General features: G+C 40.8%; 1 protein-coding gene across 1 annotated transcript in view; it reads left to right on the top strand.

The window, feature by feature from the left end:
- col6a1 (collagen, type VI, alpha 1) overlaps positions 1-18,688 on the top strand; it is a 28,358-nt gene that overhangs the window by 2,952 nt on the left and 6,718 nt on the right. Inside the window, exons 5-26 of the mRNA XM_030075047.1 lie at positions 800-913; positions 1,007-1,027; positions 1,446-1,466; positions 1,548-1,592; positions 1,759-1,812; positions 2,005-2,049; positions 2,893-2,919; positions 3,040-3,066; positions 3,223-3,267; positions 3,379-3,432; positions 4,053-4,115; positions 4,199-4,261; positions 4,726-4,779; positions 4,882-4,917; positions 4,997-5,059; positions 7,553-7,615; positions 10,004-10,066; positions 10,594-10,656; positions 10,844-10,894; positions 10,991-11,026; positions 11,615-11,677; positions 17,190-17,255. Coding sequence (XP_029930907.1) covers positions 800-913; positions 1,007-1,027; positions 1,446-1,466; positions 1,548-1,592; positions 1,759-1,812; positions 2,005-2,049; positions 2,893-2,919; positions 3,040-3,066; positions 3,223-3,267; positions 3,379-3,432; positions 4,053-4,115; positions 4,199-4,261; positions 4,726-4,779; positions 4,882-4,917; positions 4,997-5,059; positions 7,553-7,615; positions 10,004-10,066; positions 10,594-10,656; positions 10,844-10,894; positions 10,991-11,026; positions 11,615-11,677; positions 17,190-17,255 — 1,137 coding nt within the window. The remainder of the gene's footprint in view (positions 1-799; positions 914-1,006; positions 1,028-1,445; positions 1,467-1,547; positions 1,593-1,758; positions 1,813-2,004; positions 2,050-2,892; positions 2,920-3,039; positions 3,067-3,222; positions 3,268-3,378; positions 3,433-4,052; positions 4,116-4,198; positions 4,262-4,725; positions 4,780-4,881; positions 4,918-4,996; positions 5,060-7,552; positions 7,616-10,003; positions 10,067-10,593; positions 10,657-10,843; positions 10,895-10,990; positions 11,027-11,614; positions 11,678-17,189; positions 17,256-18,688) is intronic.

Raw genomic sequence — 18,688 nt, 5'->3', positions numbered from 1 at the left:
TGATATTTTTTTGAAACCAAAACACGACCAGCAGTCCGACATCACAGCCGGCGAGGCTCATGCTAAAGATGTTCAAAGCGGCCGCCCCGCCAGTTGACGGGATTGGCTGTCAGATTTGTGACGTACCAAATAGAGGAGAGGAGTGTGAAAACACCTCTCTAGTGACAAACTTTGCACAGACACAAGTCTCTATAGTCAAGGTCAGGCAACACATTTTTGCGTGTAGAGGGATTTTAATAAAGGTAAAATGTAAGAGAACATGCTGGTTTGGCACAGAGTCCCGCAGAAATCACACCATCGTCATTTTGATGGTTTTATCAGCAAAATTTAAAATTACAATGTAAAAAAATCATTCCAAATGAAATTGTTAATTAAATCACAAATGCAGTATCTACTCGACATGTGTTTCCTTATGAATCTTGTACAGACAATAGTTTCTCAAAAAGCATGTTTGCATGTATCCACGTACACACAGATTAAGAGATGACACTCGGTTTGTAAATCATATTTTGAAACGTCCAATATGGTGTGTTTGTCTGGTCAGTTTCTGAGAAACAACAGCAGCGCACAGGGCCCGCTGCCAGGACTCTGATAAAAAAAGGGATAGGTCACCAAATTTCAACTTGACTCAACAATTTGGCCTGAAAATAGTCTGAAAGGATGAAGTCAGTCACTGGGGTGTTCTGTGTGTACATGGTAATCTGGGAAGTGAAGATAATATCTGTGTGCAGGAGATAAGTGTTTAGAGATAAGCTTTTGGGCTTTTGGATGTTAATATTTGTGTCTTCTGTCTCCCCAGGACACCAGATTGTCCGTCATTGCTACAGACCATAACTACAGACAAAACTTCACCGCCGCAGACGAATCCAGATCCACCAAGATCGGAACCATTCGCACCATCATCGATATGATCGTATGTTTCCTCTCCTCTCCTCTGCTCACATTTTTTGCATGAATTAAACATTTTGAAATTAAACTAACCTGCGTTCTCTCTTCTCTTTTTCAGACAAACGAGACAAAGGATGTGGTACGTCTTCTTGAGTAATGTTTGAAAGAAAACCAGTTTCAGTTTTTTGTGTATCATTCCCTTCTACAATTGAATTTAAAGGAAAATGCGAACAGTAATAGTCCAGACATTGTTGGATGCAGGACCTCGTCTTGCGGTTTGCCAGTGGATGGTATTAATTTAAGCAATTTTATTCAAGAAAAAAACTTGTGTGTGGCTTTGTGGCCAGAAGACAATAAATTTATATGATTATGCAGAGCCTTATATTGGAATTTTTACAAGACCAGCTCATTTGACATTATTGCCCAACACCATTTACATGTGGTCATTGTAATTCTTAACTGTTCTTAACTGATGATAATACTGTGACCATATATATTACACCTGAAACCTCATTTAAGGTTTTCATAATACTTCTCTTGTTTTGTTTTTTTTTCAGTGTTGCTCTTTCGACTGCAATGTAAGTATCCTTTATGGTAGCTCAAATGTTTTTTAGGGTTTATGTTTTTTTGAGAAATCACTGATTGTGTTTTGTCTGCAGGCTCCAGGAGGCCCTAAAGGACCAGACGGAGACCGCGGATCAAAGGTGGGAGATTATCACATAAATACATTTTTGTTTGTTTGTTTGTTTGTTTGTTTCACTTGGATTATGCATGGTTCAAAGGACGATTGAGAGCACCAAGTGGATGAATGCATACAGCACTGCACCATTCAAACCCTTAACTCACCTTTGGTGTGTTTTACCTCTACAGGGAGAGACAGGTAGACCAGGAATGCCAGGAGAGAAAGGAGATATTGGAGACATTGTAAGTAACTCCCATACAACCTGCCAAACACACACACACTCACTCACACACACACACACAAATGGATGCAAGAGATCTCTTTAGATTTACCCAAACAGTGTGACAGCTTGACTGCATTATGAGTCAGTTCAAGTGGCTTAATATAGAAGCCATTGGGATTATGTAATCCTCACTTCTCTCTTTGTGTTACAGGGCAGCATTGGAGATCCTGGTCCTGTTGGTTACCGTGGAATGAAGGTATAACTCTCTTCACCAGAGACCAAGAGGGTCAACACAGTCAGTTGAATTTAAATGGCAACAATGACGCTTAAAAAGGCTATAGATAATAATAATAATAATAATATAATACTGACATAAAAGTGTATGGTTTTACATCACTGCATGTAATCAGGGGTTTATAGTGGAGGGTAAATCAACCTTAACCCACTTTACCCCCCTTTTATTCAGTGAATTAAATTTGTCCATTCTTTTTTGACTGACATAAACCTTTATCTGGATTTATGTAATGCATCATAGCAAGAATTATCAAACAGATGTTATCATTATATGAGGATAGGACCTTAAATGTGTAGATTTTCCCTTAAATTCTCCCTTAGGTACCTTCAATGTTAGAAAAAATACTTTATCCATGTTGTACAACAAAGTCACATCCATATTCTGCATCTATTGGTTGCAGCACTTCAGTGAAGCTACGTCACTCTCATGTTGAACAAAATATTGAAGTCTAAGGCGTTGTTGTTGTTTTATGGCTGCAAAATTACATGAAATACAAAATACCTAGTTGCTTGTGCAACATTTTAGACACATTTCCCTATAATTCAGCAGGTCATATTTGGTATCCTTGGAAATTTTGGGATCCTCACTTGAATTTAAAGAATGGGCTGTGGGTTGAGATACAGCCCGGCTGCACGGCAATGACAAATCAACCCATGGCTGCAGCAGAGTTGAGGAGGTTTAAATTCATGTCTGATGGTCGTTTGCTTTATGATGATCACTGACAGGGGGTCAGAGTGTACCCACTGTCTTATATATTACCATATTGCATATAATGATGTTAACTCTTCATGTTTCTGTTTCCAGGGAGACCGCGGTGTCAGAGGCGACAAGGTACTGACAGATCGCACACATACAAAACGTATATTTTCAACTTTGGAACTGTATTTAATGTGGTTTAAATAGTATTTTGCGATGTGAGTGGCTGATCGATTTCTCCTTTGTTTGCTACAGGGTGAAAGAGGACACAAAGGCTACAAGGTAAGCGGTTTGCTGTCGGATCCTCAGGTGGATTCTGTCCTATCATGGCTGCCCTGAAATCTAATGATTAATTTCCTCTCTCATCACTTCCCTCTGTCCTGTTGGCTGTCTCTCTCTATTTGTCTGTCTCTCCTCTGATCTGTTCCTTTTTCTCAGGGAGACAAAGGTCATCGGGGAACTGATGGAATCGATGGACGTAAGGTGAGTTACACATCCCAGCGTCCAATCTCCTCCAGGTCTGGCAGCTGGACTGGATGCAGAGAGGCTGTTGAGGTTATTGTCTCAATTATTTTTCTTTGTTTTCCTCATTAGGGTGAAGCTGGTTTCCCTGGTCTTCCCGGCTGTAAAGGTGCCCCTGGGTCAGACGTGAGTTGTCCATTTTAATCTCAGACTAATCCCACCATCCCACTCTTACACTGAAGCCGCGACCCGAGGCTTGTTCACACTGACGTCTCACATTGCAGACTGTTTGAATCACGACCAGATGGAAGCGCGTCAAGAGATGTTATCGTATTCCCTGAGACTGTCGTCATGTTTTCTGCTTTTTAGGATTGTAAAAGTCCCAGAAACTCCCAAACAATGACACTTACACAGACACTTTGTTTTTATTCCTACTTCTGTCTCTTGATTTCTGCTGACACACACACTAGTCTAGCATTTCTAGTTGTGTCTGTGGCTCAACCACACGTTGTTTACAGATTAGCCATTAGCCGAAGTCGCATGTTTGGAGCGTCAGTCTTGGCGCATGTAGTCTTGCGTCTGGAGTCTCGAGGGCAGGGGGACCAAGGCCCTCGGCTCTTTAATCACCACTCTGTTTACATTCTCCCCAGACAGATTGTTTAAATGAAACCATACAGTCATACTGTAAACAGACACATACAGTCAGGCAAATACACACACAAGCACAGCGGGCCTGGAAGAGCCTGCGTTGTGGCTTCGTCTGCTTGTCATCATGTAGTGAAACTGCATGTGTTTTCTGCTTCCAGGGTCTGCAAGGAGATCCCGGTCCAAAGGGAGACCCCGGTCCTTATGGACAAAAAGGAGCTAAAGTAAGATTTAAAAATACTTTCTGTGCTGTCAAAGACTGTCAAAGCCTTTTTCCTCTTTGTGAGACTTTGTGTGCTCGTTCCAGGGAGATTCTGGAAGAGACGGCGAACCAGGAAGGCCCGGAAACTTCGGCCCACTGGGCCCTGCGGTATGTTGAAGAGAAACAAGACAAAACTGAGATGTGTGGGAAATTTATGGACCACCGCTGTCAGATGGAAACCTTGTGTCTCCAAAATGTCAACTTCTCAGGAAGCAAGAAAAAACAGCCTTGTTTTTAGCTCAATGACAGTGCATTTTCATATCACCCGGTGGGTTTTGAGACAAAAACATAAAAATCATCACAGTCAGAGTAATGAGGGTTTCATGTGACAACAGGAAATATATTACACATGCTTGGCCATATAGCTTGCAACACTCTGTGTAGCACAGAGTTAAGTTTTGCCATTCCTTGCAAACCCTTTTCATATCTGCCATCGGGGTTTTGGACTGCAAACCAAGTGGAAGAAATATTCATTTACAGCCTAAAAAAAGTTAGTAGACTTACGACCCAGATAATTACATCAGCCTTTGTTTCTCTGTGTGATGTATGTGTGATGCTGTGTGCTCTGACAGGGTGACCGGGGCCCTCGTGGAGCCAATGGGGACAAAGGAGAGCGCGGTGATGATGTAAGTAATTCTACCCCAGTATTGTGATAAATATACCAGAGAACTCCACAATGTCGTATCTAATATCGCGTGTGTGTGTGTGTGTGTGTTTGTGTGTTTCAGGGCGCACCTGGACCGGATGGAACTCGTGGAGAAAGAGTAAATAGGATTTCTACAGACATTGTGTGAATGTGTGTGTTGCTAAAGTGTGTGCTAACATCTCTCTACTCCCCAACAGGGGCTTGCTGGAGAAAAGGGCGAGCAAGGTTCCCGTGGCAACCGGGGTCCAAGAGGAGATCCAGTAAGTGATGATGAGAATTAGGGGGAGGAAGAGCGTAGTTACGTCTTTTGATGAAGGTTTGATAAAGATTTGATAAAGGTTTGTTTTCAAATGCCTCGTTGTTTGGCAGCAGTGGGAAATTTGGACTCTTAAACTTTGCAAACTGCAACTTTATTGACTAGGAGTGTAATAATTCATGCACTAAACTGATGCATTGATTATAAATTTAGCCAGTTCAAACAGAACCAGTTGAGTGACTTCAATCTGAATCAATATGAAACTCTTTGAATCGATTCATTCATGATTCTTGAAAAAAAAAAAAAAGAAAGACCTAATGCTTTTGTCAGTTGCAAATGTTTTTTTTTTTAATCATAAATACTTTCCTATATTTCAGAGGAAAAAGTCTTACTTTTACTTAGTCTCACTTAGTACTAAGTATTGAATCAAATCCCTGACACAAATCGTGGTTTACAAACTTGAAATGAACTGAATTATCCCAGGGGAAAAAAAGCTCTTAAAGGTAAATTATATAATTTTATGGCACTTTAGCACCATCTAGTGGCTCTTCCTGTCAGCATCTGCATACAGAGTCAATAGTACAGGAGTTATAAGTATTTCACCTATGATATTTAGATGATATTTTTTAAGACACAACACAAGTTAGGTGAACACATACTGTAAGGTTAGAAATGGTTAAAGCAGCTATAAGTAGTGTCAGGCCAAGCAACAGCCATGTGAAACAAGACAAATATATTTCCAGATTAGGCTATAGCAAGTCATAATGCTCCGCTATTAACAGCAACAACTTTTTTTAAGTTAGTATTTATATTGTTTGACAGATAGTAACGCATAGGCTAAAAGCGAACGAGAAAGCAGTAGCAGTGTTTTCTAAGAGTTGGGCAAAGGGGAGTGAGATGCAGCATATACGTCTTTCCAGAGCATCAAATGTAAAAGCAGATTGGATGTGGTTAATTCATGATGATAACATTATTGCAATACTGAGTTTTTGGGGTCGATGTCAACACCGATATTAGAGAGTAAAAAAAAATCCGGTATCGATATATCACTTCATATATGCCTAAACCCATTTTTTTTTTTTTTGCTATGATCCCCCAAAGCAAATATTTGTGACACAGATATATAATGTAGACAGGGTATTTCAGTCTATGAAGAAACTTTATTTTCATTATTGTCACATCAGTGCACTGATGCCAAATAAACTTACTGGGAATTCAATAATTATAAACACTATGAACAAAAAAAAACCCACACAAATAGAAAAACTTGAATTAAGAAAAAGGATCAAATATTCATTTCTAAATTACCCAAACCATCTTCTTCTGCAGTATCTTCTGAAAAAATAGAGCACGTATCAGACAACATATACACTGATATTTCTCTAATAGACCAGTATCAACCATCCGCTTGTATCGGTCGGGCTCTAATGAACACCAGAACTGCAGATTAGTGCTTCCAAAATAGGCAAATCAAAACAAAGCAACCAGACCGGCTTGGCTATTTTGAAAGCTCGACTTCGGCACGGTAGGGTGACCAGATGAGAATGGGCGTGGTCACGTGTCCGATGTGGGCGTGGCCTCCATCACCTTACATGCAGTGTCGATGAACAGTAACAGTCACTGTAAAACACAAGAAAGTCAAAACTCAGCACTAAACTTGATTATTTCGTCCATGAGCATGAAGTCAACTGCCTGTCATGAGGAAAAGAACATGTTTGCACAATCACACCATCGGCTGTGTGTCGCTTGTAGTTTGACGCCTGCCTCCACTCGGTGCGAAATCCCAAATTGTGTCATGCAGGCGTCGCAAAATGCTTTGTTTGGATCCCGTAAGGCAGCAGCGATGCACGGGTGTTTCCCTCCCTACTCCTCCCAGTACCTGCAGGAACATTTTTTTTTTATTTTTTTTTTATTTTATTTGGCTAGATGGTATAATTTCCCTCCACAAATGTTTAAACTCTACGTCATAACTTTGTGTCCCTGTTGTTCATCAGTGTGCGGCAGTGTTGGACACGGCTGAGAAAAAAACTACAATTCATGGAGGCTACAGACATAACAGCGTCCATCTGTGGGCAACACCAGCATAATATTTCACGGCAAATCAGTGTTTAAGGGTTTATTAGGCCTATAAGTAGTAAAAACTCTGGTTTAGTGTCATTTCCAGGACAAGTGGGACACAATTCGGGACAGCTGCTTGGAATTCGGGAATTTTTCATGACATCTGGTCACCCTACATCACAGTGACGGTGGATTGAGCGGTATAGATCCATATAGGACATTTAACTTTAGTCAGACTGCTAATCCAAAAGTTCCCACTGCTCCTGTCTCTGCCTTTGATGGCACACTTCAGTTGGACCCGTGAAATTGAACAAAAAGGTTCATTTCAATCTAACTTTGTTCAAAACTTGGCTCGGTGCACCTCGCTTGTCTATTGTCATTGTCCTCAAGACTTTCAGGTCTGTTTTGCGTTTATTCATTTGTCATTTTTCCTTGCCAGGGGGAGCCAGGACCCCGTGGAGAGCAGGGGAGGGAGGGTTCAGCCGGGCCCAACGGAGAGCCAGTAAGAGACACACACACACACACATTCATACATTCATACACAGGAGCTACATGAGGTACTACTGTTGGTTGGCTTGTTGTGTTTGAAGAGGCGGCACAAACCCCAAAGTACAAACCACCCAGTTTTCTTTCTGGCAGCATCCTCCATCTTCTGTTTTTTTTCTTTCTTTTTTTTTTCCAGAAAGCGTCCGTTTGTGCTTGAGTGTGCGCATTCCTCTTTGTGTGTGTGTGTGTGTGTGTGTGTGTGCATGTAGGTGTAAATGGTGAATGTGAGCATGCATGTGTGTGTGTGTGCATTTGAATTTGTATTTTATAAGTGTCTGTTGCAGTGTTGCAGTGAGTAAGCTGGGCAGCAGCCGAAACAGAGGCAAAACTGGGCAGAACCTCAAAACGCCCGGCCCGTTCCTCCATGTTGGAGTCTCCCTCTCTCTCTCTCTCTCTCTCTCTCACTCTCTCTCTCTCTCTTTCTCTCTCTCTCTCTCTCCCTCTGTGGGAACATCAACACTCACTCTTTCCCCTCTGACTCAGTTCTTCTCCCGCTCTGCCCCAGCCAAAGCCTCAGTACGGTTTTCTTAATAAGGCGTGAGGCAGCGTAATAATAATAATAATATGTTGCATGCGTTAGTTGTGGTAACCTCCGTGATGTCAGACCTCTCAAAGGCCCTTTTGTGCTTGGAGCTGCCGCGAGCTGAATGAACAGTGGGCAAATGAACAGTACAGAAAACATGGAAGAAACGACATGTACTAAACCGAGGAAAAAAGACATAATTACAAGCTCACACGCAGTCACTGGGTATATGTTCTGTATGCAACATTATGTCATAGTACAGCATTATCACATATTACTAATTCTTATTTTTTCTGACTAATTAGTAGTATTTTTTACTGAGGTCTTGTAGTACTAATTAGTGTTAAAAGTATGATTTTGAACCCAATAGAAACTGTGTGAAAGGCTCGAGAAATAGTCTTATAATAGTTAGGGAGTTATTTGGTGCAGCGATGGCAGAGCTGGCGATATTTTACAGGAAATTTCTGCGTTCATTTTATTCCCATGGCGGTCATTTTGAACTGGCCACTGGGATGTCTACCAGTGTGACTGCAATCCAAACTATCAATTATACTAATTATTACTCTGTAATTGATACATGTGTTTGCTAAAGTGTTGCACTCAGCTATATTTTTAATTACATTTATTACAGAACAAATGTTGTAGTTTATCCGTAAGCATCATAAACTGGATTAATGTACTGTGAATAATCTGCCAGCAAGGAAAAGGTTCAGTTTGACTTTATTTGTCAACTTTATTGTGTGATTTCAAAGTTTTCCAATTTAAAGAATCAAGTCTGAACTTTTTGCTCTCATCTTTGATAATTACATGGAAAGGATCTCGTGTAACAGTTCTCTTTTCTTAGAAGTAATTCAGTGACTTACTCTGAAAAAATATTAAATTATCACCCTTTTTAGTTTTACCTAAGTAAATTTGAACACTGGTAATGTTACTGCTACTTACTGTCAAATTTAAGCAAAGTAACAGCGCTTTTTGCTGCTTAACCCTGCGTCACTTATTTTAGCTTATAGCTAAGCTAAATGAGGGCTTCAGATAAATCTAGAAAATGAATACCAAAATACACTTATAATAACATAAAATAATATATCTGTAATGTAACGATATTAATATTTTATTTATGTCATTGTATGTACATATTAGTGTTAAAAAAAAAAAAACAGATTCTGTCTGAGTTAGCACGTTAGCTAACAGCCTCAGGAACAAACTGCAGTGACTGCTGGTTAGCAGGGAGGTTAGCATGCTAAGCTAGTTAGCTTCTGGCTAGCTAGCTTGACTAGATTCCTCTAATTTGACTTAGTGGCCTAAATGTATTAGTGTAAAAATTAAACCTCGGGATTTTTGAGATCCACTTGCTTCTGATCCATTTTTATGGAAGCCCACTTGCACCAGTAGAAGAATAAAATAAGGGATAAATAAGTAAAATTATGAAATAAAAAGTACTAATTATGAGATCATAAAGTGAAAAATTGAAGTGAATTTCGACTTTTTAATCTTATAATTATGACTTTTTGTCATTATTTTGACTTTTTAATATCATAACTTTTTTTTTTTCATACTTGTGAGGTTTTTTTATCCCTTTTTTTTCTTCCGCTGGCAGAAATGGGCTTCCATATGTTGCTCAGTGTGAGATGAGGTGAAGTGTTCAGCTGATTCCCATCATTTTGTACGAGGTGTACCTTCACTGTAGGATAAGGTTAGCTCAGCGGGTGTGATGTCGGGTCAGCGCCTCTGTGTTCGCTCCATAACAAGTTTTATTTTGCTGCGTGTGAACAATTTTAACGGCGTCTCATTAGAGACGTTAACGGTTGTGTTTTTTTCCAGGGCGAGGCTGGCAGGGCCGGCTCTCCTGGCTACAGAGGAGATGAAGGACCACCTGGACCTGAGGTGAACCCAGCAGCACACACACACACACACACACACACAAACACACTAAGATTATTTATTAGTAAACATACATAACTGTAATCATAATCAGTATCCTAAAAAATGTGGATAAATGATGCCCAGTTGGCATCATTTATTCACTGTCTTACCTCCAAAATGCATAAAAATGTGCAGTTTAATTTATCATTATCATTAATCTTCTATATTACTGCTATTAAAAGTCATTACTTTAAGATGTTCACAATCCCTGGACAGCCATTATCACACAGTCAGGCTGAGCAGCTGCTGGTTTAAGGAGCTGTCACAGGACACCATGGCATGTTTTCATCTGTAACAATAAGTCTGTTGTCACTGGAGGTAACAATAAGCTTGCTATTGCTGTCTATTCACACACTCACACACACACAGAGAGACACACACAGACGCAGGGAGAGAGCATCTTGACATAATCCTAACCCTTTTTCAACAAACAGATGTCATGTAACATCTCACATGTTTTCAATCGTATCGTTCTTTTTGTCTCCAAGGGACCCAAAGGACCGAGAGGCATCAAAGGAGCTCCGGGAGACAGAGGCCAGATGGGAGAGAGGGTGAGAGAGAGAGAGAGAGACAGAGAGAGAGAGAGAGAGAGAGAGAGAGAGAGTGCCACCATCCATCTTATACCATGAGATGTGTGTGTGGATGTGTGCACGCCCGCATGTGTGTGTGTGTGTCCGTGTGTGTCCCCATGAGTCCGTTAGCATGCGTCAGTAATCGATGTCCAACCCTCCGTCTCAGGGAGAAGATGGCGCCCCAGGAAATGGAACAGCTGGTTGCCATGGTTTCCAGGTGTGTGCTCTTGCTGCGTGTTGCTCAGCTCTGTGTATAGGTTGGAGTCGGGGTGTGTTTTCGAGCGTGTGTCATGAACATTTGTGTCTTCTTCAGGGTTACCCCGGGCCACGTGGAGACGCCGGTGAGCTGGTACGTTTGTGACCTTTGACCTTTTCACCTCCAGCCAGAGTTAAATTGATGTATTGATCTCCCATCATGTTAGACCACGTTTTAGCCTTTTATGAAAAAAAAAAAAATACCAGCGTGTCACCCATGTTTATTATGATGGATATGATGCTGTCTGCTTCATTAGATATGAATTTTAGAAGTGATCATTACTACACAAGGATTTTTTTATGCAATTTATACAAAAAATTAAAAAAAATGACATTATGTGCAAATAATACAAAAAAAAAAAACAAAAACAAACATAAACAAGAGACCTTATCAATTGTGTCAATAAATAAAGAAAAATAATTTCACTAACAAACCACCAAAGAATAAAATTCCTTTAAAAAGACTGAATACTTTTTCAGTTTTTTTGGGTTTTTTTTTTTGCCTTTTTTCAGGTTTTGTTGAGTTTTCTCTTTTTTTTTTTTGCATATGTAAATATCGGTAGCCTTGAACTTCACGCTGCCTCCTCCAGCTCAGTATTTGAGCGTTCTTGTCTTAACTGTATGATCGATTGTCATGCTTGTGGACTGTGGTGACCTCTGACCTTTGCTCTCCGACCCGCAGGGTGGCAGGGGAACACCCGGACCCAAAGGAGACGACGGAGAGCCCGGAGAGCCGGGCGCTGATGTGAGTCTGCCTCTGGCTCCATTTAGGATTCGCTCTTCTGTCTTTATCTCGTTTTATCTTCCTTTAATCCGCTCCTGGCTGAGCGCTGACAGGATGTGAGTCACATCTCACTGCCTCTGGTTTTTATAGACCCATCTCCATATCTGGTTTTTGTTTTTTTGTTTATTGTCTTTGTTTTGTCTTTTTTTATTCTTTTGTAATACGCTTTTTTTCTTTAGTGTTTGAACATTTGAAATACTTCACTACTTTGTTTTTCGCTCTGCCTGTCTATCCATCTCTCTCTCCGTCTCTCTCTTGGTTTCTCCATTTCCCAGATGGAAACGCTTTGTCAAGTATAACTGAAGGCATTGTGTGTGTGTGTGTGTGTGTGTGTGTGTGTGTGTGTGTGTGTGTGTTAGTGCGCGCGCGTGTCTGTGGGGAAGAGGGCTTTGAGCTGATGCAGCTGTGTATATGCCGTTGTCAAGGATACCAGGAAATGAGCAAAGACTATGAACTGTATTTTCTGTGCATGTGTTTGTGCATTTTGATGTGTGTGTGTGAGTGTGTGTGTGTGTGTGTGTGTGTGTGAGTGTGTGTGTGTGCGACAAGCTCTCATATGCACACGTTTGGTTGCAGGCGTGCATTTTCCCTCATTCATCCGCGGCGGGCGAGTCTTTACAGTTTTAACCCCTGATTCACCTCGGCCGTGTTTACACTGACGTTACTACGTTTCTCAGGTTCATGTTTCATGACATAAACACTTTTGCACATGTTTGCACTTTCCTGCCATGCAAGCATCAGTGACCTCTGACCCCTGTCTTTGAAAAGCATCACACTCTGTAAGCTTTTGATCAAAGTGTCGGATCGGTTCAGTTCATCAAGGCTTCATGTTGCCCAGGACAAAGAGAGAGCGACTGCACGACACACACGAGCCGGTGACATTTGAATAGATTTACAAAAGATCACTCAGCAGTTATTAGATCAAACAAGCAGTTCATACTTATAAAAATAATATTTCCTTAAATTACTGGTAATGGGTTTGGACTGAGCATAGGCCGTAATCCTCATGAGTCATGTTGTCATTTGTTGGCATTTTCCAGACCTCAGGGTCAAACAATCACTGTGGGAGAAATGAGTGGAGTATTTGTTATTCCCTTCAGGATAATTTGACATTTTGCCATGTGTTTGTTTATTAAAAAAAAGAGACACTTTTTTTCACACTTTTTTTGCGTCCAACATCGAAACAAACAGCTAGCTGGTCAGCCGCCGGAGCTGCAGGGATTCTCCCCTCTCTTATCACGTTTGCCGCCACGCTTGAACAAAGATAACAGATCAGCCAAAGAGACAGACGCGGGAGCGAGCTAGCCAGCAAGTTAGAACGATTCTAGTTGTGAAATTCATCGGACAAAGCCGTTTGTTTCGCAAAATAATTATTTAGTTTGGTAGGCGGCGGCAGCATTCAGCGGTTCAACATCCAACTTTTAACTCGCTTTATCTTAGAGCACAGACTAAACCCCAGGTATTCTCCTTAGAGAGAAAATGCATTTTGGATCGGGAATTCTGTATTTGGGAAAAGGTTTGTTCTGGACGTTCTGGTGTCACCGGCTCAAACCGTAGAGGAAGAGGAGCTCATGATGATTAAAGATGACGAGGAACGAGTTTCACCATCAGATGAGCATGTGGGGCCCGTCAGGATTGGCGAGGGCAGCACTGAGACTCAAAGGAAATGTAAAGACAAACCTTCACTTAGGGCTCCTTTAAAGTCCATAGTTTTTTTTTTTTTTTTTAACTATTTACTCCTGTTTTCTTGTTCCATTTATTTGTCAGTCACTGAGGAGCGACAGCAGCACACAGAAATAAGTCTCATCTCACATTAACTGATGCTCCTCACCTCATGCGCCCCGCCCGTTTCTGCACTGTCTTTGTATTTCCAGCCGTTTGAGTTCAAAGAGACGATAACCTGCTGGCGCGGATAAATCAAATCAAATGAAAAATGCATGTACGGACAAAACTGAACACCTAGCTCGTTGTCCTTGTAATAAAAGTAACTGGAAAGAGAGTTAAAAAAAACATTGCTTGCATAATTTCATTATAAAACTTGGATTCCTCACAGATCAGTTGCTAGACATCACATGTTGCCTAGAAACATGCCGTGGATAGTTTTATATAACCTGTAAACAAACAAAGCCCTGAGCCGCAGGATTATAATGACCCAATGTTTATATATATATATATATATATATATATATATATATATTTTTTTTTTTTTTTTTGGGCCAAAACATAAACCGTAATCAGCTCACTTTAGGAGGAACGCTTTTGGAATGTGCACAAAATCTCACTGGTTCCAGACCAACTTGGCTGTTATGTGCTGTTTTAACGAGCTGCTCATATATTTTTAGTTTGGCAGCGGCGTTTCTGCTCGATCAAAATATTTCTGTGCTCTTTTCCACCGCCGCTGCTCCCTTGGTCAGTCCCTAATCACTGATGTCACATTCTTTGTAAAAATAGATAATAAGATGCCATATTTTATGCGTCGCTCCCGAGAAAATGAATCCATCAAATTCCACAAATCTGTGTCCAGGCTCATTCGTCTCTCCAGCGCGCTACAGTGTGTTTTTCTGTTAACAATCACTTGCTTTGTTTCCATTAGTTTTCTCTGTGGATGGAACAATGTAGTGAAATAAATATCAATTTAACTCGGGATCGGTATAAATCAAACTGGCATGCTCAACACCTCTGGCCTGATTTCTGTTTTTGAACAACGAGATCTGTAAGTTAAACTGTTAAAACATTTGTTTGAACACCGTACGGGCATGTCCGTAGCTGCCTGCGCTATTCTTGGCCAGAGGGGACGGGACAGGGGAGACGAGGGGGGTGGGGGGGAGGGGGGGGCGACTGAGTGTCAGACAGTGTAAAGGCGCAGACACACTCAGGCCTCTTTAACTCTTTAACGAGGATAATACACACGTTTTCACCAGACAACGACAAATATTCACATCTGGTGGTGTGTCGCCAAAAGTGACACCACAGAATTAGTGTCAGGACATTGTGTGTGTGTGTGTGTGTGTGTGTGTGGGTGGGCGGGTGTGTGGATGCTACAGGACATGTTTTATACGTCAGAGATTGTTTGAAGTTGGGACTGTGCAGTGATCTGATCCGTGTGTGTTTTTGTGTGTGTGCGTGTGTGTGTATGCGAGTGTTTGTGTGTCTAGACTGTGTATGTGTGTGTGTGTGTGTGTGTGTGTGTGTGTGTTCAGAGCAGCTATGCATGTGTGTGTCTTAAAAACCAGGTGGTTAGCCCTGCCTCTCTTAATGCAGCTCTCTCTCTCTCTCTCTCTCTCTCTCTCTCTCTCTCTCTCTCTCTCTCTCTCTCTCTCTCTCTCTCTCTCCGCTGTAGATAGGTGGCAGTATAGCAGCAGATCAGTCCAGATGATCTGAAGCAGGCCTTTAACTCAGATCCAAGAGCAGAAATAATTTCTCGGGATGATTTGTGATTTTGCGGGGAGCGCCTGTCTTCCCGTTCCTCTCTCTCTGTCATACTGTGACGCAAATCGGTATTAAGATGACGATCAAGCAGAATATTATTTTGGAGCAGAGAGGAAGTGCAGCATATGTTTACGTCTGTCTTTACGATCCGAGGATCCTTCAGACTGAAGTATTTGTACCAAAGGGAATCGTATTTTGAAAGGTTGCAGCCATGTCTGAATCTTATCAGAACAGGGTTTTTATTGAGAAAAGCTGTTGCTCTGTTTCCAAAAGTCCAAAAAAAAATTAACTATTTAACTTCAACTATTTAAAATGTTCGGTAAATGTTTTTGCATTGGAAAAAAAGTCCTGGGTTCTTGTAAATCAGACTCTTCCCCTCACTGTAATCAGCAGCCTTGCAAACAATTCAGAAAATATTTCCTGGAGTCTAACCTCATTAAGCACGGTGTCCGCTCAGCGTGCAGTGCTGCCTTAATTCGCCATTCTCCACAGCAGCCATCAGCTATTTCCAAACCCAAAATGCCCGAAAGTGTGTAACTGTATCTGTGGGAAACACTGAGCGTAAAGAGCAGATAATTTTCCCAGATAGATTTACACCCATTAAGCTTTTTATTCTCCACACTTCTTCAATCTGGACTGTAATCTGTCAGTGATCAGCTGCAGGTCAGAGTGCAGCTGCTGCAGGCCTTTTGGCTGCTCGTCCGCTGCAGCTGGACCGTGGAGCAGAGCTGGCCTTAATTAAGATTTGAGATGGATTTTGTGGCTTTTTCCCATGGTAACTGACTTATCTCTTGCGATAAGGCTTGAGTATTGTTGGAAAAAATATTTCATTCTCTGATTCTATTTTTGATCATTAAGTACAACCTCTGAAATGCTACTTTTCAATCTTTCCTCAAGTGGATTGATTTCTTTAGCCTTTTTTCATTGAACATCTTGAACATCCTGTCATTTCGTCTCATGTCATGACAGGATACGACAACATGCTTCCCACAGTTTATCCCAAAGATGAAAAGATAGAGCGCAGTTACAACTTTGTCCAGTTAAATAATTGTAAACAGTGCACAGAGCTCTGGAATATGAATTTAAGTCCACCTTATTAAAAATAAGCACACATGCAGCTGGAGTCTCGCTGTTATATTTTCAGCATAAGGTAAACATCTTTAACCGCATCCTTCCAATATTTTGTGGTTGGAGGCTGTAGTTTTTGCCAGGAGTTCACAATCTTCCTCTTATGTTTCAACAATAAGACTTGTGGTAGATAATTTTCATTTTTTCCCACATATGTTGTCCAGAAGAGCTCACAGTACGCAGCAGGATGGAGCTCTTCTTTATTTCATCCTGTGTAAACTTTCACTTTTGGGCTGTGAAAGTGGAATGATTAAATTTTGTAAAATAGTGTATTATTGTTAGAAGTAGCAGTAGTTACAGTGCCATTATTCATTAATTATTTTTGGAAGCTGTCAGGTCACATTCCTTTGGTGTCATCAGGATAAATGTCCATAAACATGAGTAAATTTGAGTCTCTGGCTGTGAAAACCCAACATGTTTCATACCTTCTGAAAACATTTCGTTTTTCGATACCCGACCGATCCCAGAGAGAAAGAAATGGACCAACCCCAGTCAATTACCATTTCTTGCTGATGAAAGGGCAGACTTAATGGCACTCAAAGTATTTCAGGCAGTAATCTGTAATCATACCACGTCGTTTGAGACTGGAGATAAGTTGATCCCTCGGTGTGATATGTCCAGGAGGCAGAGTGATCCTGAAGAGACAGATCGGCTCATTCCTGCGCTGCATAGCTGGGCCGTTGCCTGCGGACGTCAATTTGTTTTGCACACCTACCGGTCCTGAAGTTGTCGTCTTGTCTTAAGTTTTTTTGCATGTATGTTTGACCCTCCTGCACATAAAGATTGAAGCTTTATGTTTACAGAATGTCCTGTAATTTGAAAAAAAAAAAAAAAACACCCAATAAGGGGCGTGGACCTCTCTCATTATCTCCCTGTCTCTCTCTCTCTCTCTCTCTCTCTCTCTCTCTCTCCACAGAACAACCTGCCAGGAAGCCCAGGACCCAAAGGGGCCAAAGGTCACAGAGGACCTGAGGGCCAACCGGTACGTAAACGGTGAAGTCTGGGCATGAGCTGTGTGTGTGTGTGTGTGTTTGTGTGTGTGTGTGAGTGTGTGTTGTATGGTTGTCTGCATGACTAAGTGTAGACATGGGAGGGGTTACTTTTCCCACCACAACACATTAACACAGTCACACAGGGTCTGCCTCATTTACAAGGAAGCCTCCTAGTTTGGTAGCATTTTTTAGAAATATTATATCTTATTACAGAGGGAACCATAAGTTACATCCTAGCTAGGCTCTTTCATTTGACTAAATGTTAATTAAACTTCAAGTGGTTAGTAAGTTAGTAAGTAAACTTACTAAAAGGAAACATATAAGACCTTTAATGTTTAATGTAAAATTTCAACAAGGTGTTGAGTTATGTTAGTTAAGCCCAATCAGGTGTCCACTCATTGGCAGATTTTTTTCTCCTGGTTGTACTTTAACGTAATCAGAAAGAACTTAACGTTAGCTAAATGTTGCATTATGTTACATTGCGTTATGTTATGCTACATTATGCCGTTACGTTGCGCTATGTGACTTTACGCTGTTATGTTACGCCGTTACATTAGACTGTGTTACATTATGCTGTTACACTGTGTTACGTTACACTGTTACATTACACTGTGTTACGTTACACTGTTATATTACAATGTGTTACGTTACACTGTTACATTACACTGTTACGTTACACTGTTATATTACAATGTGTTACGTTACACTGTTACATTACACTGTTACGTTACACTGTTATATTACAATGTGTTACGTTACACTGTTACATTACACTGTTACGTTACACTGTTATATTACAGTGTGTTACGTTACACTGTTACATTACACTGTTACGTTACACTGTTACATTACAGTGTGTTACGTTACACTGTTACATTGCACTGTGTTACGTTACACTGTTACATTGCACTGTGTTACGTTACACTGTTACATTACACTGTGTTACGTCACAGTGTTACATTACACTGTATTACATTACACTGTTACATAACACTGTGTTACGTTACACTGTTACATTACAATGTGTTGGTTACACTGTTACATTACACTGTGTTACGTTACACTGGTACATTACACTGTGTTACGTCACACTGTTACATTACACTGTGTTACGCCACAGTGTTACATTACTTACATTACACTACTTTATGTTTCATTGTGTTTTGTTACATTGTGCTATGTTACATTGCATTACGTTGCGTTGTGTTACATTATGTTGCATTGCATTATGTTGTGTTACGCTACATTGTGTTGTGTTGCATTGTGTTACGTTACAAGAGGCTTGATTACCATGGAACACGTTGCCATGTGGAATTCCACATTAGTCGTGAGATTTCCTTGTTAGGTTGTCTAAATTTATGTAACAGTGTGCACAAAACTGGTTAATGAGCGAGGTTCCTAACTAGCTGAGTACTGTTGTCAT

This window comes from Myripristis murdjan, chromosome 17, assembly GCF_902150065.1.
Source record: "Myripristis murdjan chromosome 17, fMyrMur1.1, whole genome shotgun sequence".
Lineage (NCBI taxonomy): Eukaryota > Metazoa > Chordata > Actinopteri > Holocentriformes > Holocentridae > Myripristis > Myripristis murdjan.
The sequence above is the reverse complement of the archived record's forward strand: the minus strand, read 5'-3'. Positions and strand labels throughout refer to the sequence as shown.